Source organism: Dendrobates tinctorius, unplaced genomic scaffold (genome assembly GCF_039654945.1).
Source record: "Dendrobates tinctorius isolate UK_male_01 unplaced genomic scaffold, ASM3965494v1 ptg000028l, whole genome shotgun sequence".
Taxonomy (NCBI): domain Eukaryota; kingdom Metazoa; phylum Chordata; class Amphibia; order Anura; family Dendrobatidae; genus Dendrobates; species Dendrobates tinctorius.
Genome location: NW_027361696.1, coordinates 73334900 through 73361483, shown reverse-complemented (window position 1 = coordinate 73361483; position 26584 = coordinate 73334900). Strand labels below are relative to the sequence as shown.

At 39.6% G+C, this 26584-nt stretch overlaps 1 protein-coding gene across 1 annotated transcript in view; it reads right to left on the bottom strand.

Moving 5' to 3' along the window:
• The window catches only part of LOC141085016 (uncharacterized), a 118356-nt gene that overhangs the window by 16193 nt on the left and 75579 nt on the right, over positions 1-26584 (bottom strand). Inside the window, exons 92-121 of the mRNA XM_073569940.1 lie at positions 25701-25717; positions 24707-24727; positions 24234-24339; positions 24098-24135; positions 23899-24004; positions 22859-22954; positions 22540-22577; positions 16900-17005; positions 16326-16427; positions 16142-16176; positions 15773-15869; positions 15432-15448; positions 14095-14112; positions 13146-13251; positions 12399-12433; positions 12209-12311; positions 11543-11638; positions 11253-11275; positions 10749-10772; positions 10077-10182; positions 9338-9439; positions 9138-9175; positions 8749-8845; positions 8496-8512; positions 6588-6693; positions 6042-6085; positions 5844-5946; positions 2710-2808; positions 1525-1550; positions 1346-1369 (exon numbers count right to left, since the gene is read on the bottom strand). Coding sequence (XP_073426041.1) covers positions 1346-1369; positions 1525-1550; positions 2710-2808; positions 5844-5946; positions 6042-6085; positions 6588-6693; positions 8496-8512; positions 8749-8845; positions 9138-9175; positions 9338-9439; positions 10077-10182; positions 10749-10772; positions 11253-11275; positions 11543-11638; positions 12209-12311; positions 12399-12433; positions 13146-13251; positions 14095-14112; positions 15432-15448; positions 15773-15869; positions 16142-16176; positions 16326-16427; positions 16900-17005; positions 22540-22577; positions 22859-22954; positions 23899-24004; positions 24098-24135; positions 24234-24339; positions 24707-24727; positions 25701-25717 — 1946 coding nt within the window. The remainder of the gene's footprint in view (positions 1-1345; positions 1370-1524; positions 1551-2709; positions 2809-5843; positions 5947-6041; positions 6086-6587; positions 6694-8495; positions 8513-8748; positions 8846-9137; positions 9176-9337; positions 9440-10076; positions 10183-10748; positions 10773-11252; positions 11276-11542; positions 11639-12208; positions 12312-12398; positions 12434-13145; positions 13252-14094; positions 14113-15431; positions 15449-15772; positions 15870-16141; positions 16177-16325; positions 16428-16899; positions 17006-22539; positions 22578-22858; positions 22955-23898; positions 24005-24097; positions 24136-24233; positions 24340-24706; positions 24728-25700; positions 25718-26584) is intronic.

The window sequence follows — 26584 nt, the reverse complement described above, 5'->3', positions numbered from 1 at the left end:
TAGTCCAGGAAGGATTTCAACTGGACACCCATCTGGTGTGGCAAATACCCCTAGTCATGATATGCATGGTATCTGCCTCCAACAGGTGGCACTAGTGAGATACCTAATTTCAATACTTTTTCCAATGCAAATCTGCCTGCAAGGCTTTACACAGCTAGTCTCCTTAAAGAGTTTTTTCTCAGGTTACATCTTGAGGAGATGACTACTTCTCTGACTCTCAACTTCTCATTTGCTGGAGGCAGTATGACCCTAAAGTTTGACAGTTTGGACCAGCAGCATAGTTGTTCACTTGTCGGAACTGTGCACTCTCAGATGCTGCAGAGGCACCAGATTAGCCCAGGGACACATTGAAGGAAAGCCTGGACACATCGGTGGACCAAAGGGACACCGAAAAAGAACAGGGGCACATTGGAGGAGCACTGGGACACATCAGAGGAGACACATCGCAGGACCACAAGGACACATCGGAGAGGCACAGGGACACATTTAAAAACAGAGGCACGTCAAAGGGGCAGAGGGACACATCCGAGGATCAGAGGACCACAGGGGCAAATTGGAGAAGCACAGGGTCACATCCGAGGAGAGCAGGGACACATCAAATAATCACAGGGACACATCGAAGGAGTGCAGGGACATATCAGTAAAGCATAGAGACATGACGTAAAAGCATAGAGACCCAGCAGAAGAGTGCAGGGAGTCTTTACATCAGTGCCTACAGTGGTCTATTGTAAAGAGCTTGTAAGATGAGACTTGAACAGTGGTTGATAACCTGATCAACAAAAATTAAATAATAAAATAAAAAGTCCCCCCATTATTGAGAATGGAGAAGATTTTAATAAGATTTAAGACTGCAAAGTTGCTTATTTCCCAAGCACTTTGCAATTTTTAAGCATTATTGATGTTGAGACAAACTACTGTAGTTAAGGAGAGCTAGACCTCCCAAAACAAAAAAAACTGTAAATCCACTGACTGTAGGCAGACAATTTGAAAGAAAGGAGCATATAAAATACAAGTTTTTTACAGTACGTGTGTAAGAAACCTGAGATATCACTCTTTTTTAATGGTTTGATAAAGGCCCTGCGTGGCTGAAATGTTGTGATTTTTCTATACTAATAAAGTTACAACAAGGATGATGTCTGGTTCCCTGGTTCCTGGATTTCATTGCATTGCTACAATCTTGTGGAGAGTTGCACCACATGCGCATGGAGAACAGAGTGGTGCACGAGACTCATCTATTGCAAGTATAAGAAATCCACCCAACTTTACCAGCATGTGAAAGTTATGTATCGCCTTAGCAGAATTTACTGGTAGTTATTTGACATTTTATAACAGGACTGTATCTTACCGGGGTAATTGTGATGATGGGAGGCTGCAAAAAAAAATGAAATTATAAATGAAAGGTAAAATATTTAAATATGTGATGCTACAATTATTTGTAATGAAATATAAGGAGGATAAAATACATAGCACGATAAAAAATGTAAGCTAAACCCTGTGTTCATATATGTATATATATTGACTTACAGGTGTTTCAGGAGGAGTAGGAGGGGCTGAAATAAAGAAGGAACTCATCATTAGAGATATTAGCAATGAATTATTATTATTATCATTAATACTACATTATATAAAACTGTGAATGAAACATATGCCTTTTTACGTTTTACAGTGGATTCCATTGAGCTTTCCAGTATTTTAAACCTCTTCCCAATTTCCTATGTATTGTGCGGGCTCAGGAGCTGAGCCCGCAGTACACTCATCATTTGTCCATAACAGTTTGCTCCAATTGCTTCTGTTCAACCATTTAAATGCCTCAGTCAGCTCAAGACATTTTGTATGCCCACTGAACCCCCGCAATGGGATCACAGTGTGACGATGGATTGTCATGGCATCCCAACCCTGTTGAAGGAGAACAACATTTTCTCCATACACTGCAATTCAGCAAAGATCAATAAAAATGTCAGGTCGCTAAGCACTCTCATAGCTCTAGTGACAGAAAGGTAAAAACATGAAAACAATACAGAATTAAGAAAACTGAATATGCTGTTTTTTTTCATTTACACTTTTTTATCACTTAAATGAGAAAATAAACTACATAAGTTTAATACCGTCGTAACAGTATTGACCTGGAAAATAATGTTGGAAGGACATTTTTACCATATAATGTACACCATAAAAACAAAAAAAACAGATGCGGAATTTTTTCTTTGCATTTTAACATACCGTACATTAAATGGTAAAGTGAATCGTGTCACTCAAAGATAAAACTCATCACCAAAAATATATCAATGGACATCATGAGGAAGGATATGTCGGTATTTGGAAAACTTGATGGCTACTCCCTAACAAAAGCCATTAATCTAGTGTGAGCACATTCTTAGCAAAAGATTATAATAATGAGATGAGTGAACCTGAGCTTAAAAGTTCGGGGATCGTACCGGACACTTAGAGTCCGATGCAAAGCTCCCGGAAATCCGGTTTAATGTTTAAAGTTCCAAGGGAAGAGCGGGGATGAGAGAAAGAGATTTTTCCCAGATCCAAAAGTTCGGGTCTCTATGGTTTTGAATGGGATTCGGGTTCTGGTTTAAGTTCTGGTACATCTCTGGTACCCAGCCCAAACTATAGTCCAAATTCGAACTTCTATGAGTCCGCTCATCTCTACTTATAACTATTTGATTTACAGAAATTTCATTAAGCATGTGTAATACTTACGGCATTGATAGGATGGACAACACTGGGTGTTTGTGTCGAAAGAATGAAAAGGTGCTTGTCCTCCATCACAAAGAGGAGGTGGGCTGCATGGCTGACAACCTATAAGATCAGTGAATTAAACCATATGTTATTCATTTCTTTTTAAATATAACAATAGTAAATCTCTAGCTCTCTATATCGAAAAATTGTATTTACATTTTTTAAAGTTTTTATTCTCAACATGTGAAGAAAACACATTGGATATTGATGTTTCAGATTCCATTGATTTCAAATGTTTCAGCACAAATAGTTGATTATGTGGCTGTCTTGTTCCCCATTATAATAATGGATGTTTGTTGTAAGGCTGTTGAAATAAAGTGCTGGTCCCAATGTAAGGATATCATGAGCACCTCTCCTCAAAATAAGAATAATCCACACCACCAAAACATATCCCAGTGTAGTATCTCAGCTTCAACACCCACCTCAAACTGTGAAAAAACATATGGCAACTATAGGGCCTGCCACAGATCCCCATCAGAGGGCCTGCCAAAGATCGCACTTGGAGGGCCCGCCTCAGATCCCGCTCAAAATGACTGCCACAAATCTCCATCAGAGAACATGTTAAAGATCCCATTCAGAAGGCCCGCTACAGATCCCCCTCAGAGGGTCTGACATAAATTTATTTCATAGGGTCTACCAAAGATCCCCCTTAAAGGGCCTAGCAAAGATCCCCTCAGAGGACCCGCCAAAGATTCTCCTCAAAGGGCCTGTCAAAGACTCCCTCAGACGGCCTGTCAAAAATCCCCTCAGAGTGACTGCTAAAGATCTCCCGCAAAATTCCTGCCAAAGATCACCCCAAAGGGCCTGCTAAAGATCCCTTGAAAGGGCCTGCCACAGATCTCTCTCAAAGGGCCTGCGAAAGATTCCCCTTGGAACACCAGCCACATATCCCCCTCAGAAGGCCTAACACAGACCCTTGTGATGCCCATGACTGGAATTTTTTTTGTGTGGGCATGAGCCTATTGCAGCTCTCTCTTTTATTCTATACATAACTCATCATCTGTTGTCTCTACAGATAGCATGAGAAAGTACTTGCAGCCCATTCAGGTCATTCCAGTAGTCCAGCTCCTCCAGGATGGCACATTTATATGTGCAGCCGCAAGAAGGTTTGCTTTGTTCCTCAGCACAGTTTCAAGAACATGGAACAGACACCAGGACATGAGGCATTACATGATGAAAGCAGACAAGGCTGTAGTAGGGCACAGATCCAGCAGCGGGAGCGTTGTCTACTCTTTTGTGAAAGGAGATACAGGAGGAGCATTGCCAGAGCCCTATTAAATGACTGCCAGAGGCTATTGGTGTACATATTTCTGACAAAACTGTCAAAACAGACTCCATGAGCTTGGCATGAGGGCCAGACATCCGCTAGGGGGATCATCCATGCTTTCAGCCCAGCACTATGTAGCTCAATTTGCATTCACTAAAGAAACACTAGAATTGTTAGGTTCACCATTGTTGCCTGATTCAGAAATTAGAGCAGGTTCATACTGAGCACAAATGACAGACGTGAAAGAGTTTGGAGATGCTGTGGTGATCATTATGTTGCCTGTGATATCATCCAACGTGACCAGTTTGCTGGTGGGACAGTGATGTTCTGAGGAAGCATATCATTAGAGGGTGGCACAAACATCCACATGATAGTCCCCGGGCACCCTGCTTGTTGTTAGGTTCTTTTATGAAATCCTCAGAGCCTTTGACAGACGTTAGACTGGGTGCAGTGAGCCTTGGGTTCCACCTGGCTCAGGACAATACTTGGTCTTATATGACCAGAGTGTGTAGGAAGTTCCTGGATGATGAAGGCAGTGATGCCATTGATTTTCCAAAACCTGAATTGAATTGAGAACTTCTGAAATATTATTAGTACAAGTAGTGCCACACACTGTCAAGGAGATCATTAATGCCCTGATCCACGACTGGGCACAGGCTGGGGAAACGTCCAGCACGCAGGCTCGGTCTGGAGCCACACACACAGGAATCCTTCTTCCTCCCAACACACAGACCATGTGCCAAACAACAGCCTCCATTGCATAAGCTGTAACCACAACCAGAGGTAAGGTATGTGGGTTACCAGACCTGCCCATCTCTCATAGATACCTCCAACCCGGACCCAGGTGCACCAAACGGCATATTAGTGCTTAAGTGCACTAAAGAAAAATACTTCGGGTTACATCACAGAGAGCAGCCATCTCTTGTGACACACACCTCCCATTGAATACATGGCCATTAGCCTCCTTACATACCTCCCCCTCTGCCTAACGTCGTGGGGCTTGGCACCTTCAATTACCCGACCAGAGACCCTTCTTGGTCGCCTTTGAAAGTAAACTTATCTGTCAAAATCGGGCCCTGTCATTGAGTCCTTTTGAAACCATATAGCTCATAGCTCATAGCTACCCGCAACCTGGACCCCAAGGTGGACCAAACGACATCTTAGTGCTTACGTGCACTAAAGAAAAATACTGCGGGTTACATCACAGAGAGCAGCCATCTCCATTGATTACATGGCCATTTGCCTCATTATAGTATGTAGCCCTTAAAATTTTGCTAAATCGTTTAAGGTATAAATCACAGATAGATAAAATAGTCTAAATAGTATCACACAGGATAGGATTAGATACACAGCTCAGCAGTCAGTATCACATAGGATAGGATTAGATACACAGCTCAGCAGTCAGTATCACACAGAATAGTATTAGATACACGGCTCAGCAGACAGTATCACACAGGATAGGATTAGATGCACGGCTCAGCAGGCAGTATCACACAGAATAGGATTAGATACACTGCTCAGCAGTCAGTATCACACAGGATAGGATTAGATACACGGCTCAGCAGGCAGTATCACACAGGATAGGATTAGATACACGGCTCAGCAGGGAGTATCACACAGAATAGGATTAGATACACGGCTCAGCAGACAGTATCACACAGGATAGGATTAGATACACTGCTCAGCAGTCAGTATTACACAGGATAGGATTAGATGCACGGTTTTTATGTGCAATATAATCATTATAATTTGTTATAACTAACCACAATTGGTTACTATGCCCAGGTAACGCCAGGCTCTTCAGCTAGTATATAATAAAATTGCTTACGGCATGCATGGACTTCACAGCAATTGTCCTGGCTAATAAACTCTTCAATTTCTCCTTCCTTGGTGCACACTGTAACTTCACATACAACATCTTTGCAGAGTTCCTGCAATATAAAGTATGATGTGATAATTGTCATAGATGATATCACAACAGAATAACCTTATATGTATGAGACATCACACAGTGGCTACTACTTACAGGAGGTGGGGTTGTGCGAGGAATGGATGTTGTTGAAGGTGGGACTGCAAAATGTAAAATAATCAAGCTCACAGATTCATAATCAAAATTAATCACAACTCAAGAAATAGTATCTTTTAACTAAACACAACAAATAATTTTTTCATGGCTTAATTCCATAGGTCTACTATACCTTCATCAGTCTTAATAAGCAAAATATTACTGATGAGTTGACTATTCCTAAGTTTCCTAAGTTCTTTATGCAGACGTTCGTGTAACATGGTACAAGCATGGAATGTGATGCACAATCAGGCCGTGAGTCTCCCAACCCAAACTTGACAGCCTGATATTAGGGGGAGTTGGGGGTGGGATAATCACGGCCAGTCCGTGCTGGTGCCATGTTGCATGGATGTCTGTATGAGCTTTTATTCCTATCAATATTTGAATTGCAAAACCAGAACCCCAAATGGTGGTCTAATTTAAGCCTCACCCCTTTAAGAAAATATATTTTCCATTAAACATAAAGAAACATTAATCCCCCCCCAAAAAAAAAATAAGTATACATACTGCATTCAAAGATTGGGCAACATTCATCATCTGGGTCAAATCTTGACATCACTGTGTCACTTTCATCACAGTTGGGAAAGGGACAACCGGATCCATCACATATTGGCTGGTTGAAAAAAGCAAATATTCATGTGAGCAGCTTGAAAAAATCTGTTGGAAATAAGTTTGTTGCTGACTATATGCTAAGGTAAGGTGCAATAACAATGCACAATTAGTGGGAACAAGCGATTATTGTGTAGACACTCGTTTTAGGGGTGAAATTACGTTTTGGTTTGCTTAAAAGATCATTGTACTTGGCAGCACATGGTCCTGCATAAACACAAGAGCTGTCTAGGATAATGGCAGCCTATGGGCACTAAGTGATCTATTACTGATATATGCATTACTGGTCATTCTGTGGTCATGTTAAATGCAGTCAATCTTTCTAAACAGACTATGAAATGACCATTAATCGGCAAACAAGTAGCTGATTGGCGGTGTGATAGTGCCGCAGGTTGGGTGGTGATAACCCACCTTTATTTAATTTTAATATGATAGAAACTCACCGGTGTAACTGGTGGAGGCTGTAAAAAAAAATAATTTATATATATATATATTTTATAAGACAAAGAGATAACATTTCTCTCACTAGGAAAAAATGACAATTTGGGCCAAATCTACAAAACTTCTGGTAAGCAAAATTAAACCCTGTCAATATGCCTTTTTTCTCATTCATTTACAGGGGTAGTGTTATGCAGACAACCTTAGTCATTACAGTATGTTCTATCATAGATATGACTTGATAAAAATGAGTTCCCGATTTTGAACTCACTTCCTGAGCAAAAGAGGAAAGCCATTGGATCACATGAATACACAGCCTGACATACAAGGGCTCATGCAGCCCGAGCATAGACTGTAATGCACAGACTGCCTACAGGCCTCCCAAACTCAACAGCCTCATTGTCATAAATTAGGTTCTCAAGTTCGGATTGAGAGACACACAAACAATCTGTGATTTGCGATCCATGATCGGACGGAGTTTCATGGACGACTTCATAAGCTGCAGTTGAGCTAAGACCAGCCTGAACTTCCCTCAGCAGTAGCACCTCAGATAGGTTCAGACTGGCCCACAGGAGAACAAGTGAATTCCCCAGTCCGCCCCTGAGTAACTCACTTACCCCCCCCCCCAAAATGGCAGTAGTTGGCTCAATACATTTGATTCACTATGTTCAGAGAATGGCAGCATCTCATCATTCATTCAACAGGGTACCCAGTTTATTATTATATAGAAAGCAAAAATATGAAAGAGAGTAATGTAATATTTGCATGTAGCTGAACACTGGGCCCCCAGAGTCAATCTTTTGACACTCCAGTCTGACACTGGCCACAGATACCATCATGTACAAGGCAGTTCTCAGGGCTCTCGTTCAAAAGTCTCACACTACTGACATGCCAATGGGCCAGCTCCAGTGTCTCGATTCATACGGTCTTTACTTAGGCCCTTTAATTAAAGTAAAGGGAAATCTTAATATTTCAACATTGCACATTGCATTACAATAAGGTCCATAAAGAGATAGTTGGGGGTGTTAGGTGTTGAAAAACTTGACCGACCGAACAGAGCCCTAACTATCGAAGACCTTTCCTCCAACATCAAGGTTTGACCTCACAAATGCTCTTCTAGATGAAGGGTCAACAATTCCCATAGAGGCGTGAGAACTGTTATAGTAGCAATGGTGGGATCAACTACATATTAATGTCTATAGATTTAGAATCGGAGATCATAAAAGCTGTGATAGATGTAATGTGGAGGAGGCACAATATTTCATCCATATAGTACACTATACAGATCACAGACAAAAAGATGATAAACTAATTAATTAAATAATTGCAAAATTAATTTAATAATAAGTAAAACTTTTGGAAACTTACAATTGTTGGTGGAGGAACTGCGAAAGAAAACAAAGCAAAGGGACATTAGTTCATATAGAAATCTAAGTGATAACATCAGCAGAAACCAAGGCTCATTGCCCAAAGATACTTAAAGAGGAACCATAATGTCATATTGGGAATGCAGCACCATAGGAGACTATGGGGGATAATATAGTATAATTGGATTTTTAGGGGATTTTATTCTTTTTTTAGCTCTAATCGGCGCCCCATAAAAGACTGGACATTGACTTACTGCACTCGTAGCTCTTGCAGCATGGATCGTTGGAGGAGACTTCAATCAGGGAATAATCTCCATAACATGGTGGAATAACACAGGTAATGCCTTGGCACTGTAATAGACGTATAGGTCAGTAGTGAGTCTTACCAATCTGTATTATACCAGAGTTCAAACCACAGAGGTGTAAATGAAGCTGTTATATAAGGAGCTTTTTTTACTTGGGTGTGTACATGGCGCTAAGAAGGAAGGTACTCCCTACAGAAAAACCACAATACTCACAAAACTACTTTATGGCTTAGAATGGCTTATTTATGGCTTATTTATATATGAAGACTATATGTGACATTGTAAGAAATAGTCGTGATAAAAATTGCCCTGGTATTGATAATGGAGGGCGGTCATACCTCTCCGGGGGTTACAAAAGGCTCCGATGTCGGGGGCACTGCCAACAAAACACAAGACAGTTTTATGTTAATTATTACACATTGAGTACACAATTCCTATATTAGTTCTTGGATCATTTTGAGATTGGTAATAATTATACATGACTCAACACTATAGACAGGGGCGGTCGATCATCTTGAGATTTAATCGGCTCACTTACGGCATGCATATTCTGGGCAGCAGTGAAGTTCGGGGTCTTGAGTTCTGAATGGTGGGCTGCCATCTTGACATTCAGGAGGAGGATTGCATTGTTCTGTGCATTCTGTAATGGAAGACCATGTAAAGTTTTCTCTATACAGATTGAAAATACTAAGAGTGAACTACTCTCACCCCCAAACTAAAAGATAAAAGGAATACAGATGAAAAAGTATTCAGACACTTAGGTCCGAATTAAGTTTGGTGGCGACCAACTCAAAACTCAAATTTGAAATCTGCACCCCCATGTGACTCCTTATTATAGCACTGTTTAAGAAAGGGGCAGCACATGCACATGGCAATCTCCAGTGTAGTATATGGTAACAGTGATGACAGTGAAAGAATAGACTCGAAGACTTCAAGAGAGCCACACACACAAGTGTAGTCAATGGTCACCTCTCTACCACTTCCAAGTTACTCAGACACAGGAAGACTAAACATCTCTGCAAAGTGAGAAGTGTAAGTGCCAGAGGAGAGCAGAGTATATACTATAGAAAAAGTGCCGAGCAAGTAACAAGAAAACGTTGGATGGAACAGGTGGCCAGAGCAGAGTGGATGTGTGGTGAAGACCTCCTAGGTTCTCAGGTTGTTGAAGGATCTTGGCCATGTGCAAAATGTAACCTCTATGTATTAACATTCTACACATAACATTCAAAACATAGGTTTAATAATGCACCAATTTGGATAATGCTAATAAATCTTACCGCAGACGTAAAGTGGACAACATGGATCTGCCCATTCTCTGAGTTCGGGAGTGGTTCCTTGTTTGGAACAGGTCACAGGCTCGCAAACCCTATTCTGGCATTGGTTCTGGAATACATAAGCAGAGTAAAGATCAGATTAGAGGCATGAATATAGCTGCAATTCCAAAAATATATATGTAGACTATAAAATGTCATATGTGAGAAGGTAGGGTGGCCATTCGTTCCATATATTTGGACTGATAAACATCTAAAGGTTCTCAGATGTTTGTGAACGCAAATCAAGTGGTGTTTACCCAGGTTCACTTTTAACTGGTAAATGTCTATCTATCTATCTATCTATCTATTATCAATCTATTTATTTATCTGTCTATCTATCTATGATCTGTTTATTTATTATCTTTCTATCTATTATCTATCTATCATGATAAATATACATATTAATATTCCATTTTATTATTATAATTATAAGAACAAACCTCCCACTAAAAATGGAATGTATGGTTTAAAATATATATTTTATTAATATCTCAAAAATCATTACAGTGTTATAAAAATTCATTAATGAATTTTTAGTGGGAGACTTGTTCTTATGCCCTGTATTGGAATGTGTTTTTGCTAAATGTCAATGGACTAAAATGTATATCCAACTTATTATAATTACTTATAACCTACCGGGGTTGTTGGAATGGGAATGCTCTGTAAAAAATGCAATAAAATGTTAGGTAAATAATTATATTTGCAAAATGCAATCACTTACTTCATATAAAGTCTCTTACATGCCCCTTCGGACCCTTTCAGTAAATTTCTCCAGGTCACTAGCCACGCATTGAGTCAAGACTCATCACATGACCACAGTGACTACCATGTCTAGTAGACCTAGATGCTTCATTTTAGATGTTACAACACTCCTGGTTGCAATAGTTGCATGGAGTTGCAAGAAAAATGGCTAAAATTGACATATTCTGTAGAAAAATATATAGTTCCTAAAATGTTCCCATTGATTTCGTTAAGTTTTACATAGTCAAGGCTGAATTGGATCAAAGTCATTTTGTATATTCTGCATTACAATGGCAAATTGAGATGATAAAAAAATCTAAATTAAAAAAAATCCTACAAATATGCTCAATAATCTGTATTAAATCTCAGACTGTGTTTTTCATATTATGGATCACCTACCGGTGTTGGAGGAGGAGGAGGAGCTGAAAAAAAGAGGCAAAATGTTATAATTGATAGCATTAATATATTTTTCAAGCAATAAATTAATAACCCTCTTCACTTCACTTTCAGTAAAGATTCAATTCCCTGCCTGAAACCTAAATCCAAATATCTTAACCAACGAAGAGTATCTTGATGACACCTTTTCAGACCAGAATGTCCCACCAGCTCTTCCTTCTAGGCTTTCACTATCCAAGAATGCAACACTGCAGAGAATTAAGGAACCAGTAAACTGCAGCTGGAGTACTTACGGCATTCATACGTTGGACAACACTGGGTGTCTCCATTGATAGACGCGAATGGGATTTGTCCATCACAATATGGAGGAGGGCTGCATGGCTGGCACTCTAAACAAATCAACACAATTTTTAATGTTAACATTGCCTCATTTGATTTGCCAAAATTTGCTATAGAAAGAAATAGAAAAGAATGAGGAAACCTTAACTAGTTACATTTATTACACGCCCATGATAGGTCAAATTGGCAGATTTGCCAAGCCGACGATGGACCGCCATGCACACAGTTGCGGGAAATAACATGTGTTATACAATGCTTCTGCAGTCCTTCTGCTGAATTCTCATAAACCCTGACTGGACAGGAGATATTTACTGATGAGGTTCATCCAAGATGCACCACTTACATTCCTTTTACAGAAAGGTCTCAACGAACCCCAAGACTCTAATTTTGGAGTTTGGACAGCCTCATAGATATTACTATGCAGACAATGGCCCTTTAACTGCAGTAATGTGTTGAGACTTGAAAAAAAACAGGGTCCCATTTTCGAGTCTCAACCATAGTCATGGACTGAAGTACCCCACCAACTTGTCGTGACCAAAGTTCCTAAACCTTTATCCGAGGACCCCTGAGCTAAAGCTAGGACACATATCCTAAATATGTCTTGTAAGACAATAACTTACTGCATTCATAGATATCACAGCAATTGTCCCGGTCGACAACCTCGGCTTTAGTCCCTTCCTTTGTGCACTCTTTGATGCTACACACAACACTGCTACACACGTTCTGTAATATAACATGATTATATCCACTATCAACAGAGGAAGCTTTTGTGTGTGACATCATTCATTAGGTGGCTCTGGTAATACTTACAGGGGTGGGTTCCGGTGGACTTGTTGGTGGTGGGACTGCAAAATGTAAAATATTGTAAACAAAAAAAATTGTTTCATAAAAGTCACAAACTTCTAGGCAAAAATTAATAATGTGTAAAAGAGATAAGATGTAGCAGATAAAAATCAATCATAAAATAGATAAATTCTAGCAGATAAAATCAATCTTAAAAGTGATAAGATCGAGCAGATACAATCAAGAACCTAAAAGAGATAAAATCTAGCAGCTAAAATCAACCATAAAAGAGATAACATCTAGCAGATAAAAATCAAACACATAAAATAAATACGATCTAGCCGATAAAATCAATGATAAAAGAACTAAAATCTAGTAGATAAAATCAACCATAAAAGAGATAAAATCTAGTAGATAAAATCAATCACATAAAAGAGCTAAGAACTAGAATTTAAAATCATGCACATAATAGAGATTAAAATCTAGCAGATAAAATCAATCACACAAAAGAAATAAGATTTAGCAGATAAATGCATACATTGAATTGTTGCATCATCAAAATCAGAAGTAGAAAAAGGAAATTATTTCTTCAAAATGATATATATGTAGATATCAATACTGATGTATGATATAATGCAAAAAAACACATAATAGTTGGATATAGAAAAGTATAGCACATAGTATAATATATAATATAACAAGTTGCTTCCATTAAAATTCCATTCATTGTAAATACAAATATTGGACCAAAACAAGATGCAAATATTGACTCACTGCATTCATAGATGGGGCAGCAGTCATCGTCTGGGTTATGTTTCGTCAGCACTGTATACCCGTCATCACAATCAATATATGCACATCCGGAGGCATCGCAAGGTGGCTAAGTGAAGAAAACCAAATATTCAGCGGTAAGTAATGGAACAAGACCTATTAAGCGCAAACTAGTCACAGACAAAATGTTTCAAGAGATCTATCACCAGGTTTCACAACACAAAGTACATGCATATTGAAGAATTCTATTGGCCCTGATGAGCCTGGTGAACATACTTTGAAAATCCATGTGCGAATGAATGTATACAGTAATCCCTTTTTATTTATTTTTTTCTGAATGATAAAAAAATGAGCATTTTATGAGATTACTCGTAGGATCAAGATTATATGGTTTTTCTAATATAGAGTAGAAGTTTAAAATACATACACTCATCAGGCATAAAAGATCTATTTAATAATATATGAATTATGAAATCTGGTGACAGATCCACATTAAAAAACTACTCCAGTGTTTTTTTATTGCCCCTATTGTTAGCAATTAGTAATGCATGTACACTGTATGCATTGAAGTAGTACTAACTTTATGATGTTGTTTGCCGTTTCCAGCGCTGCGCCGCTCCTCTGCTGCATCGTGTGACTTCAGATTTTTCTTACAGGTTCATACTGCAGACTATTAATTCTGTTCTTAAAGTAAGTTTATAACAGCCTAATTCTGAGTCTGATAAAATTACATTGATAAAGTGTCCACAGAAGACTCTGAGTGAGCCGCCATGTCACAACTGCAGTCACATGATACAGGAGAGGGTTGGAGCATGACTGGAAATGGCAGGAGACAGCGATAGTTAAGTATTTTCGTGCATACCATACAAATAAATTATTTATTGTAACAAAGGAGACAATAAGAAATAATTCTAAAGAGATCCTTTAAGTTAGTTAATTTAAACTAACTTACCTTTGGAGTTGGTGGACTCTGTAAAAAAGGAGAAATATTAAAATTTGATAAAACAAATATACAACATGTTAATCATTAGATAAAGACTATGAGCTCAATTCATTATTGCATTTGTGCCTTTTTTTGTTTATTTTTTGGTTCTTTTCATGCAACTTTTTCTTCTTTTAATGTATGCCCAAAATGCATGAATCATGCTTATTATTTTGAAGACCTCAAAGAAAAAAAGTCATTGAATACCAAAAGAAAAAATAAGAAACATAACTTAAAAAAAAACTCTCCACAAATGAACCTTATCTGCTTTGTCTACTAAACCATAGTCTCGGTCTGCTCAGGATCCTCCAGTAGGCAAACTCCAATGTTCTACACATCGTCTTACTGGTTTACAAGGTTTGACTTGCACAGGCAATCCTTGTCCAAAAGCTCTGTCATAGGCATGACTTTGTAAAAAAAAGTCCCTCAAGGACCCAGAGCAGGGAATGATTAGGTAACTGGAAAACCCACCTAGGAATTTTATACTATATTCCTCCAGCTCTAGGATGTGAGCTACTGCTCCTATTCTAGTCTACTTCTACTCTATTCCTACAGCTGTAGGTTCTGAGCTTCTACTCCTAGTCTACTCTACTTCTCCTCTACTTCTCCTCTATTCCTACAACTGTAGGTTCCAAACTTCTACTCCTACTCTACTTCTCCTCTACTTCTGCTCTAATTCTACAGCTGTAGGTTCTGAGGTTCTACTCCTATTCTACTCTACTTTTCCTCTACTTCTGCTCTATTTCTACTCTATTCTTACAACTGTTTATTATGAGATTCTACTCCTATTCTACTCTACTTCTCCTCTTCTTCTGCTCTACTTCTACTCTATTTCTACAGCTGTGGGTTCTGAGGTTCTACTCCTGTTCTACTCTACTTTTCTTCTACTTCTCCTCTACTACTCTATTCTTACAACTGTAGGTTCTGAGCTTCTACACCTATTCAACTCTACTCCTCTACTTCTACTTTATTCCTACAGCTGTAGGTTCTGAGATTCTACTCCTATTCTACTCTACTTATACTCTACTTCTACGTTATTCCTACAGCTGCAGGTACTGACATTCTACTACAAGCATCAGCTGGTCACCAAGGGTTCTAAGAATCGGCCCAGTGGCAAGCACCAATACCCACCTTTAACCCTATATTTTTTTAAATGTATAATATATTTATCCCTAAAAACACTTTTACAAAATGAAACAGTAAAATTAGCCTAGAAATAGAAATAATATCTATTTATATGAATAAAAAAAGAGGGTGAACCTTAAATAATTAAATTAAAATTTAAGTTAAACTTTTTGGGAACTTACAGTTGTTGGAGGGGGGACTGTAATATAAAACAGAGCAAACAAGAAATTAGTACATAAAGAAATCTCTAATAGTTAGTTACTAGTGCCAGACATATATACCGTAGTGCAAATGTAATAAGAAATAGAAATATGCTAATTTATGGAAATACTAGTATGTATTATAAAATTTTATATTGCACAGACTATAAATAAATACATATAGAACACAAAAATTGTCATCTCCAGCTATTATTGTTATTATTATTGGGAGGTTCAATTATAAAGTATATTGGATTCTTGGGGATCTTCTTTTTTTAGTTTTAATAGGACCCCCCCAAAAAAAAGACTGGACATTGACTTACTGCACTCGTAGCTATCGCAGCATGGGTCCTTAGGAGAAACTCTAATCAGGGAATAATCTCCATAACATGTTGGAATAGTGCAGGTAACGTCATCGCACTGTAATAGACGTACATGTCAGTAGAGAGTCTTACCAATCTGTATTATACCGGAGTCCAAGCCCTTAAGGTGTAAATAAAGCTGTTATATAAAGAGCTGCATCTGTACATGGGCACTTACAAGGATTGCACTCTCTACAGAAAAATCCCAATACTCACAAAAGGACTTTGTCTCTTAGAATTATTTATACATATATATAGTCTATATACGACATTAAAAGAAATAGTTGTGATGAGAATTGCCCTGTTACTGATGATAGAGGGCGGTCATACCTGTCCGGGGGTTACAGGCACCAGTGTGGGGGGCACTGCCAACAAAACACAAGATAGTTTTATGTTAATTATTTCATATGTGCTCAATTCTTGTACTAGTTCTTATGCTTTGAAATAATTATACACAACTCAACACCATGTACTGGGGTGGTCAATTATCTTAAGGTTTAGTCAGCTTACTTACCGCATTCATATTCCGGGCAGCAGTAAAGTTCAGGGTCTTGAGTTCTGAATGGTGGTTGGCCATCTAAACACTCAGGAGGAGGTCTGCATTGTTCTGTGCATTCTGTAATAGAGGAGCATGTAAAGTTTTCTCTATACAGACTGTAAAGTAGCAAGAGTGAACTTCTTTCATCACCAAACTTAGCGGTAAAAGACAAATTAAATAAACATGAAGAATCCATGCAGTCAGAACCTGATTAAAGCTAGTGGAGACCAGCATCTTGCCTTTGTACTTGGACTCCAACTGACCTCTTATCGCACTGTTTTGGAGTCTATGTGGACAGTGCAGATAGCCAAGCCACGGAGACTAAGATAGCCCTATGCATGCTTGTTCGCCACTCCATCTCTTCTAGATAGGACTAAACTCCCACTCCAAAGGAAGGAAAAGTGATAGACCCTGAAATGAGCAGCTGATATACTATTCTTTGGAAATAATGACTGCCAAGTGAGTGCCCCATGTAACCTCCCTATAATCCAATTCTGCATTCAGATAGGTTTTAATATACTTTACTAGGAATAATATGGGTCATACTTACCACAGACAAAGAGAGGACAACATGGATCTGCCCATTCTCTCATTTTGATAGTAGCGCCTTGCTTGGTACAGGTCAAAGGCTCGCAAACCCTATTCTCACATGGGTTCTGTAATACACCAGCCAAGTGGAGATAAGGTTACAAGTGTGAATATATTATATGTACACTTATATGTACACACTAAATGTCATAACCTTATTCCTACATGGCTCCTCTGACAATACATCAGCAGAGTCGAGACCAGGTTAGAAGTCCGAAGAGAGCTCCAGTGTCTTACTTAAGAATGTAGGGTGGCCAATTGTGCTACGTCTGCAAACTTCTAGACCTCATAAAGGTTCATTTATACAGTATGTTTATGAATACAATTAAATAGGTGCAGAGTTGGCCATTGGGTTTATTGGGATGGGCTTCCTCTTTGGCCATACTGTTGATGTATTGCAAAGGGAGAAACAAGTATTCTCGAGGAATGAAGATGAAAACATTTGAAGCACAGTCTATATAAGTGAGAACTTCATATTTTATTTTACTAGAACTTCAGTCATTACATAACGTAGTCAACTTTGTCACATCTACAGTAGCTAGAAGCTCTAGTAGAGAACATGACCACGCAGTTGAGTTTAAGTTTCTTTTTGTGGAGAGTAGAGTTGAGCGATACCGTCCGATACTTCAAAGTATCGTATCGGATGGTATCGGCCGATCTTTAAAAAAAGTATCGGTATCGCCGATTCCGATACCGGAAGTCCCATTCAAGTCTATGGGACTTCCGGTATCGGAATAAGAAAAACCCTTTCCTGCCCTTGTACAGCCTCTCTGGGGTCTGTACGGGCCTTTCGGGGGGCTGTGCCGGCCTGCCAGGGGGTCTGTGCAGGCTCCGGTGGTCTGTGCCGGCCTGCCGGTGGTCTGTGCAGGCTCCGGTGGGCTGTGCCGGCCTGCCGGGGGGCTGTGCCGGCCTGCCGGGGGGCTGTGCAGGCTCCGGGGGGCTGTGCCGGCCTGCCGGGGGGCTGTGCCGGCCTGCCGGTGGTCTGTGCAGGCTCCGGGGGGCTGTGCCGGCCTGCCGGGGGGCTGTGCCGGCCTGCCGGTGGTCTGTGCAGGCTTCGGGGGTCTGTGCAGGCATCGTCCGATGGGACTACAAGTCCCATCGGGCGATGCCTGCTACCATGACAGTGATTGACACATTAGCCAATGATGGGACAGTAATAGTCCTATCATCCGGCTAATGTGTTGAATGTAAAAAAAAATAAAAAAAATTACATGCTACATACATACAACATGCATACTACATACATGCTACATTCATACTACATACTACATACATGCTACATACATGCTACATTCATACTACATAAATACTACATGCAACATACATGCTACATATATACTACATACATACTACATATATACTACATGCATGCTACATACATACTGCATGCTACATACATACTACATGCTACATACATACTACATGCTACATACATACCACATATATACTACATACATACTACATACATACTACATGCATGCTACATGCATGCTACATGCTACATACATACTACATATATACTACATACATACTACATACATACTACATGCTACATACATACTACATATATACTACATGCATGCTACATACATACTACATGCTACATACATACCACATACATACTACATACATGCTACATGCTACATACATACTGCATATATACTACATGCATGCTACATACATACTACATGCTACATACATACTACATATATACTACATACATACTACATACATACTACATGCATGCTACATACATACTACATACATACTACATGCTACATACATACCACATACATACTACATACATACTACATGGGAAATTCCCACACAGCAATGGCATAAAGTGAGACTAGGGACTTTTTTTTTTTAAGTGGCGGAGGAATACAGTGCGGAAGGATACCTACCTTCCGTCATTGGATTCCTGCAGCCCGTAGAGAGCGGCAGCATCATCTGATGCTGCAGTTCTCTACCCAAGATCGTCGTGGGACACACTCGTGGACTGCTTCGGATCGTGGGTGAGTATTTTTGTGGTTTGTTATGTTAATATTTATTCCGGAAAAGACAATGGCTTCGGGGAACAATGTGACAAGTATTGGTAAGTATGTTACTCTATGTTATATGTACTGTATGTCTATGTATGTATTGTATGAATGTATTGTATGTATGTAGTATATATGTGGTATGTATGTAGCATGTAGTATGTATGTAGTATGTATGTAGCATGCATGTAGCATGCAGTATGTATGTAGCATGCATGTAGTATATATGTAGTATGTATGTAGCATGCATGTAGTATATATGTAGTATGTATGTAGCATGTATGTAGTATGCATGTGGTATGTATGTAGCATGTAGTATGTATGTAGCATGCATGTAGTATATATGTAGTATGTATGTAGCATGTAGTATGTATGTAGTATGTATGTAGTATGTATGTGGTATGTATGTAGCATGTAGTATGTATGTAGCATGCATGTAGTATGTATGTAGTATGCATGTAGTATGCATGTAGTATGTATGTAGCATGTATGTGGTATGTATGTGGTATGTATGTAGCATGTAGTATGTATGTAGCATGCATGTAGCATGTAGTATGTATGTAGTATGTATGTAGTATGTATGTGGTATGTATGTAGCATGTAGTATGTATGTAGCATGCATGTAGTATGTATGTAGTATGTATGTAGTATATATGTAGTATGTATGTAGCATGTATGTGGTATGTATGTAGCATGTAGTATGTATGTAGCATGTAGTATGTATGTAGCATGCATGTAGTATATATGTAGTATGTAGTATGTATGTAGTATGTATGTGGTATGTATGTAGCATGTAGTATGTATGTAGCATGCATGTAGTATGTATGTAGCATGCATGTAGTATGTATGTAGTATGCATGTAGTATGCATGTAGTATGTATGTAGTATGTATGTAGTATATATGTAGTATGTATGTAGCATGTATGTGGTATGTATGTAGCATGTAGTATGTATGTAGCATGCATGTAGTATATATGTAGTATGTATGTAGTATGTATGTGGTATGTATGTAGCATGTAGTATGTATGTAGCATGCATGTAGTATGTATGTAGCATGCATGTAGTATGTATGTAGCATGCATGTATGTATGTAGCATGCATGTAGCATGCATGTAGTATGTATGTAGTATGTATGTAGTATGTATGTAGCATGCAGCATGTATGTAGCATGCATGTAGCATGCATGTAGTATGTATGTAGTATGTATGTAGTATGTATGTAGCATGCAGCATGTATGTAGCATGTATGTAGCATGTATGTAGTATGTATGTAGTATATATGTAGTATGTATGTAGCATGTAGTATGTATGTAGCATGTAGTATGTATGTAGTATTTTTTTTTTTTAACATTTAACACATTAGCCGGATGATGGGACTACTACTCTCCCATCATTGGCTAATGTGTCAATCACTGTCATGGTAGCAGGCATCGCCAGATGGGACTTGTAGTCCCATCGGACGATGCTTGCACAGACCCCCGGACATCAGCACAGCCCCCCGGCAGGCCGGCACAGCCCCCCGGCAGGCCGGTACAGACCCCCACAGGGTGCACAGACCACCGGCAGGGCGGCACAGCTCCCCGGCAGGCCGGTACAGACCCCCACAGGGTGCACAGACCATCGGCAGGCCGGCACAGCCCCCCGGCAGGCCGGTACAGACCCCCACAGGGTGCACAGACCACCGGCAGGCTGGCACAGCCCCCCGGCAGGCCGGTACAGACCCCGGGCAGTCCACACAGCCCCCCGGCAGGCCGGCACAGCCCCCCGGCAGGCCGGCAGAGACCCCCGGAAGGCCCGAAATGACGGCGCATCATGATGCGCACACACCGCGCATCATGATGACGTCAGGCTGTCAATCAACTGAACTTCCGATTCCGATGCCGAATTCCGATATTGAAAAAATATCGGAAGTCGGTATCGGAATTCCGATACAGCAAGTATCGGCCGATACCCGATACTTGCGGTATCGGAATGCTCAACACTAGTGGAGAGTGAAAAGTCAGCATGGGAGGCTAAAATAATAGACCATGCAATGCTCTCCTGAGAATTTAAATATGCAAATAGCTTCTTAGGGTTGAGGAAAATTTCGGCTCCATTTCTGCATCTCTTGGCAGTAAAAATGCAGCTGCAAAAATGCATATTTTTAAGTGGAGTCAACGGAGAAAACGCAGGGCAAAAATTCACAGAGAATTGGCATGATGCAGATTATTTTCTGCACCAAATTTTCATAAATAAGCAACGTGTGCATGACACTTCAGGTTTCTCATTCACTTTGCTGGCATCAGGATTGCTTCAGATTTTGCTAGCAAATCCGCATGATAAAAACATAAATAAAAGCACCAAATCTGCAAAGCATGCACACAGCCTTAAGAAAGATATGTATTGGCAGCCGAGTCCCCCTTTGCTTCAGACTCTCATTAGACGGATCATGGATGTCAGAAGGATGGAACACCTTACAGCCTTACTAAATGATTCGGTGGAGCGCTTTCAGGCAATTTGGTCCCCGTGGGATTATTATGCAGCGGGATCCGACCTGTAGTGCGGCTGAGTTCGGATCTGATTAGTCGATTTAACTGAGGTTTTTCCCCCTTTTTTTTTTTTCTCTTCCCCTCCCCTCCTTCTACTCCTTACTGTCTTGTCTTGTCTTTGTCATGTATATCTTTGTAAAATTAAGGTCATTTATAGCCTTATATCATTTATATTGTTTATTATTCATGCACACTATACAGAAACTAAATACTTGTACGATTTTGTTTTGTTATGCCATGTTTAATAAAATAAAATAAATTTTATGGTTAAAAAAAAAAAAAAAAGAAAGATATGTATTGGAAGTAAAAATCCGAGAAGACAAGATTGATTCTTTAAAGGACTTTCAGTATGATTTAGGATAAAAAGCAAAACCAGACACTCCATTTAAAGATATGTTTCGGCATGTTTGCCCCTCATCAGTGCAAAACAGGAATACTGATTTGGGTGGGTGAGAGGGCTTTGACAGTGGGCATAAAAGATAAAGTTTCTCCTTGTCTAAAGTGACAAGTTGCCGTAGAGAAACTTATAGGCCATGCAATGCTCCCTGGGAATATAAATATGCCAATTGTCTATTTAGAGAGAAAGCGGGCAACAACTTTATTGACAAGCAGCCAGACACCTCTCATTCAGCCATATCAGGGTTCCTCCTTTGCAGTAAGGGGCAATGATGCCAAAACATGCAATTTTTGCAATGCAAATTGAGTATCTAGCTTGGCTTCCTATCCTGAGTTTTTGTCCTCTTTCTACCTGAAGAAGCAACTTGCATATGAATAGGTAGGTATCATCATTATGGAGGTCACATATAAATTTTACATATTCTGTACAGTTATGCACAATTCCCAAAAACCTAAATTGTTTTTCATTGACGGCTGAAGTAACCGAGCAATTTTAGTGATTTATCTTATCCTACGAATCCTGAATTAAATTACAGAATGAGTAATAGAAAAAAAATTAAAAAAAATTCCAACAAAAACGTAAAAAAATTTTTCCATATTAAATCTAATACTATGTTTTTTATGGTATCGATTAACTTACTGGTTTTGGAGTAGTAGTAGGCGCAGTAGTAGGGGGGACTGGAAAAAAAGGAAATTTTTATCAGTGAATAAGTTATATTATTTTTTTCATTCATGCACAATTAAGAAATCAAGCAATTATCCACTTCAGATTATTTGCAGCAAAGGTTCATTTCGCTGCCCAAATATCTTGACCAACGAAGAGTAGGTGGTGGACTTCCTTTACACTCAGAAGGCCAGCACCCAATACTCATGTTCCCAACAGTGCTCCCTTACAGCCGTTTGCCACCAAAAAATGTAAAATTTCAGAGAATTAAAGAAACAACAGTTGATGTACTTACTGCATTCGTAGATCGGACAACATTGGATGTTTGGATCAAAATGTACAGCAAGGTTTTCATCACCACAATTAAGAGGTGGACTGCATGGTTGGCACTCTGTAAAATCGACAGATCAAACAATGTTTAATTTTATTGCTTGAGAACGTTCTTCTTCTTATTAGCTAAAATGAACTGTAGTCATGTGCCAAAAGGCGAAATTTTAGCGGGGAGGCACATCTATTACATGCCGATAAAGAGATTAATTATCCAATCCTCTGAGCTATCGGCAGACAGCAAGGCACACACTGGAGTTAGCCAGTGATATATGATGCTATACAGTCCATCTGCCTTGCTCTCATCAACCCTTATTACACAGGAGCAGGGGTGGACATATCATTGGTGCAACCTGTGTGGAATCACAGGGGCCCAAGAGGTAAGGGGGCCATTTCTAACTCCAAAGCAGGTGGAACTGTGCACTATGATGAGCTCTTAGGCTGCAAAGGACCCATATATTGGGTCTATATCCGTCAGTGGACAGGAGATAGGTACTGCTGAGGCTCACCTTCTCATACACCACTTGTATGTCTTTTTCTATAGGACTTCACAAAATCGCTAAATTCAGATTTTCTGGAGTTGTACATCACCATAAATGCCAATATTAAACCCATTCACCACCTTTGACATACATATACATCAAACGTAGTCTTCCTGCCTTTGAAGTGGTCTCACACACCGAGACCGCTTCTTTGTCCTCACTGGATGGCTGATTTAATCATAGTGAAGAGGTTAAAACAGCATTTGCATCCTGGCACTTTAAATTTAGTAAAATATTGAGAATTGAAAGTTGTAGGACTCAAACTGGTCTTGAGGAAACACCATGATCCTGACATTGAGCCTCCACCATACCCCATGGTCAGGAATATGAAGTAGGCAGTAATGCAGTTTTGACCCCGATCAATTTTTATATGGTTAAGGATCCAAAATCTCTCAAATAGCTGAGGACCCCCCGAACTAGAACTAGGTCAAATATTCTAAATATGACTTGTAATAGCGCAGCTTACGGCATTGATAGACAGGACAGCAGTCATTCTCCCAGCCGACAGCCACGGAGACAGCCCCTTCCTTGGTGCACTCTTCCACGTTACATACAACTCCTTCACACCCGGGCTGTAATATAATATGATTATAGCCATCGACTATTAGCAGAAAAAGCTTTTATGTATGCAAATCATTCAGTAGATAGCCGTGGCCAATACTTACAGGTGTTGGGGGTGTGGGAGGTAGCGTTGGGGGTGGGACTGCAAAATGAAAAATATTGTAAAACATTGTAAGAAATTGCTTGCTTCACAAATATTATGCAAATATTGATTTATAAATAATAGGCTCATAAACGCACTGCATTCATATATGGGGCAGCAGTCATCCTCTGGGTTATATTTCACCATCAAGGTATAACCGTCATCACAATCGGTGTGTGAACATCCCGAGCCATCACAAGGTGACTAAGAAAAAAACGTAGGTAAGTAATAAGAGAAGGCCTGTTAGGTACAAATTAGTCCCTGAGAAAAGTTTCAAAGGATTTGTCCCAAGATTTCATCATACAGTGTGTATACATTATTGAATTGATCTTTTAGAGCTGATAAGCCTGGTGTACTTACTTTTAAGGTCCATGTCACAATCTCTGTATAATCCTTTTCTTATTTTATTTTTTTCCTGGCTCATTCTGATATAAAGATTATAAAGTCATTCTAACTTGGAATTTGAAAATAAGTACACCAGTCTCATTTGGTCTATTTACTGTAAGTACATTGGATTATGAAATCTCATGACAGATCCACTTAAGATAATGTTACGATGATGGGAACTTACCACTGATGGTGAGGGTGTAGGCTGTAAAAAAATAAAATAAAAATGTGATAAAGAATATAAATAACATGTCATAAAATAAAATACTAGATGTTCCTTGTCTACAAAACCACAATCTGGGCATGCTAGGAGTCTTCTTATATGCAAGTCAAACCCAGATAGTATATACATCCATTTAATGATTTACATGGTTTGATCTACATAGACAATCCCTTGTCAGAAAACTGTATAATGTACATAACTTCATAAAAAAGGTCCCTCACTTAGATTTCCGGAAGAAGCCAGAACAGAGAGCAAATAATTAATGAAAAGACTCTGCATGGCATTTTATAATATATTCCTCCTTCTGTGCATGACCAGCCAGTCAGATTTGCTTTTTCTATCTGAAGTCATTCTCCTGCAATGAAAGCTTTTATCTTTCATAGTGTACAGCTAGTTTTCATGGAGCTTGGCCACTAGTGTCTGCCTACATCCTGTTACATTCTAGGAAAGGGGTTAACTCCTAACACCCCAGCCAGCTTTCTCCAGTCTACTGATTTCTATACATCAGTTTTCTGCTGACCTCCCTCTCCATCCCTCTTAGCTCCTAATATGATGCTGTTATTAATCTTACAAAATCACGAGTCCCACAGTATCTGCTTTCCCCAGCGCACTTCTAGTCATCACTCCTCTCACTCTCTGGAGCTATGTACTTGTTCAAATGCCCTGTTATCTCTATGTGTAATTACAGTGATATCAGCGTTCACTCCAGAACAAACTACTGAAAGCTGAATTTTTGGTGCAGAACTTAAGCTGAGCTTTCTAGTTCAACTAATTCGATAGTTGTTCTGTTCACAAGAACTATCATTCAAGGAGGAGAGTACACCCTGCCAGAAACCAGGACGTAAGGAGACTGCAGAGTAATGGGTTGCTCTAGAGACAACTTGAGAATACAGCTCTAATGAATACATTAATAAACTAATTAATTAAATAATAAGCAAAACTTTTGGGAACTTACAGGTTCTGGAGGGGGAACTGGGAAATAAAACAAAACAAACATACATTAGTTCTTAAAGAAAACTGCGACATACACTCACTGGCCACTTTATTAGGTACACCTGTCCAACTGTGTGTTAAGACTTAATTTCTAATCAGCCAATCACATGGCGGCAACTCAGTGCATTTAGGCATGTAGACATGGTCAAGACAATCTCCTGCAGTTCAAACCGAGCATCAGTATGGGGAAGAAAGGTGATTTGAGTGCCTTTGAACGTGGCATGATTGTTGGTGCCAGAAGGGCTGGTCTGAGTATTTCAGAAACTGCTGATCTACTGGGATTTTCACGCACAACCATCTCTAGGGTTTACAGAGAATGGTCCGAAAAAGAAAAAAAATCCAGTGAGCGGCAGTTCTGTGGCCGGAAATGCCATGTTGATGCCAGAGGTCAGAGGAGAATGGGCAGACTGGTTCGAGCTGATAGAAAGGCAACAGTGACTCAAATTGCCACCCGTTACAACCAAGGTAGGCAGAAGAGCATCTCTGAACGCACAGTGCGTCAAACTTTGAGGCAGATGGGCTACAGCAGCAGAAGACCACACTGGGTACCACTCCTCTCAGCTAAGAACAGGAAACTGAGGCTACAATTTGCACAAGCTCATCGAAATTGGACAGTAGAAGATTGGAAAAACGTTGCCTGGTCTGATGAGTCTCGATTTCTGCTGCGACATTCGGATGGTAGGGTCAGAATTTGGCGTAAACAACATGAAAGCATGGATCCATCCTGCCTTGTATCAACGGTTCAGGCTGGTGGTGGTGGTGTCATGGTGTGGGGAATTTTTTCTGGGCACTCTTTGGGCCCCTTGGTACCAATTGAGCATCGTTGCAACGCCACAGCCTACCTGA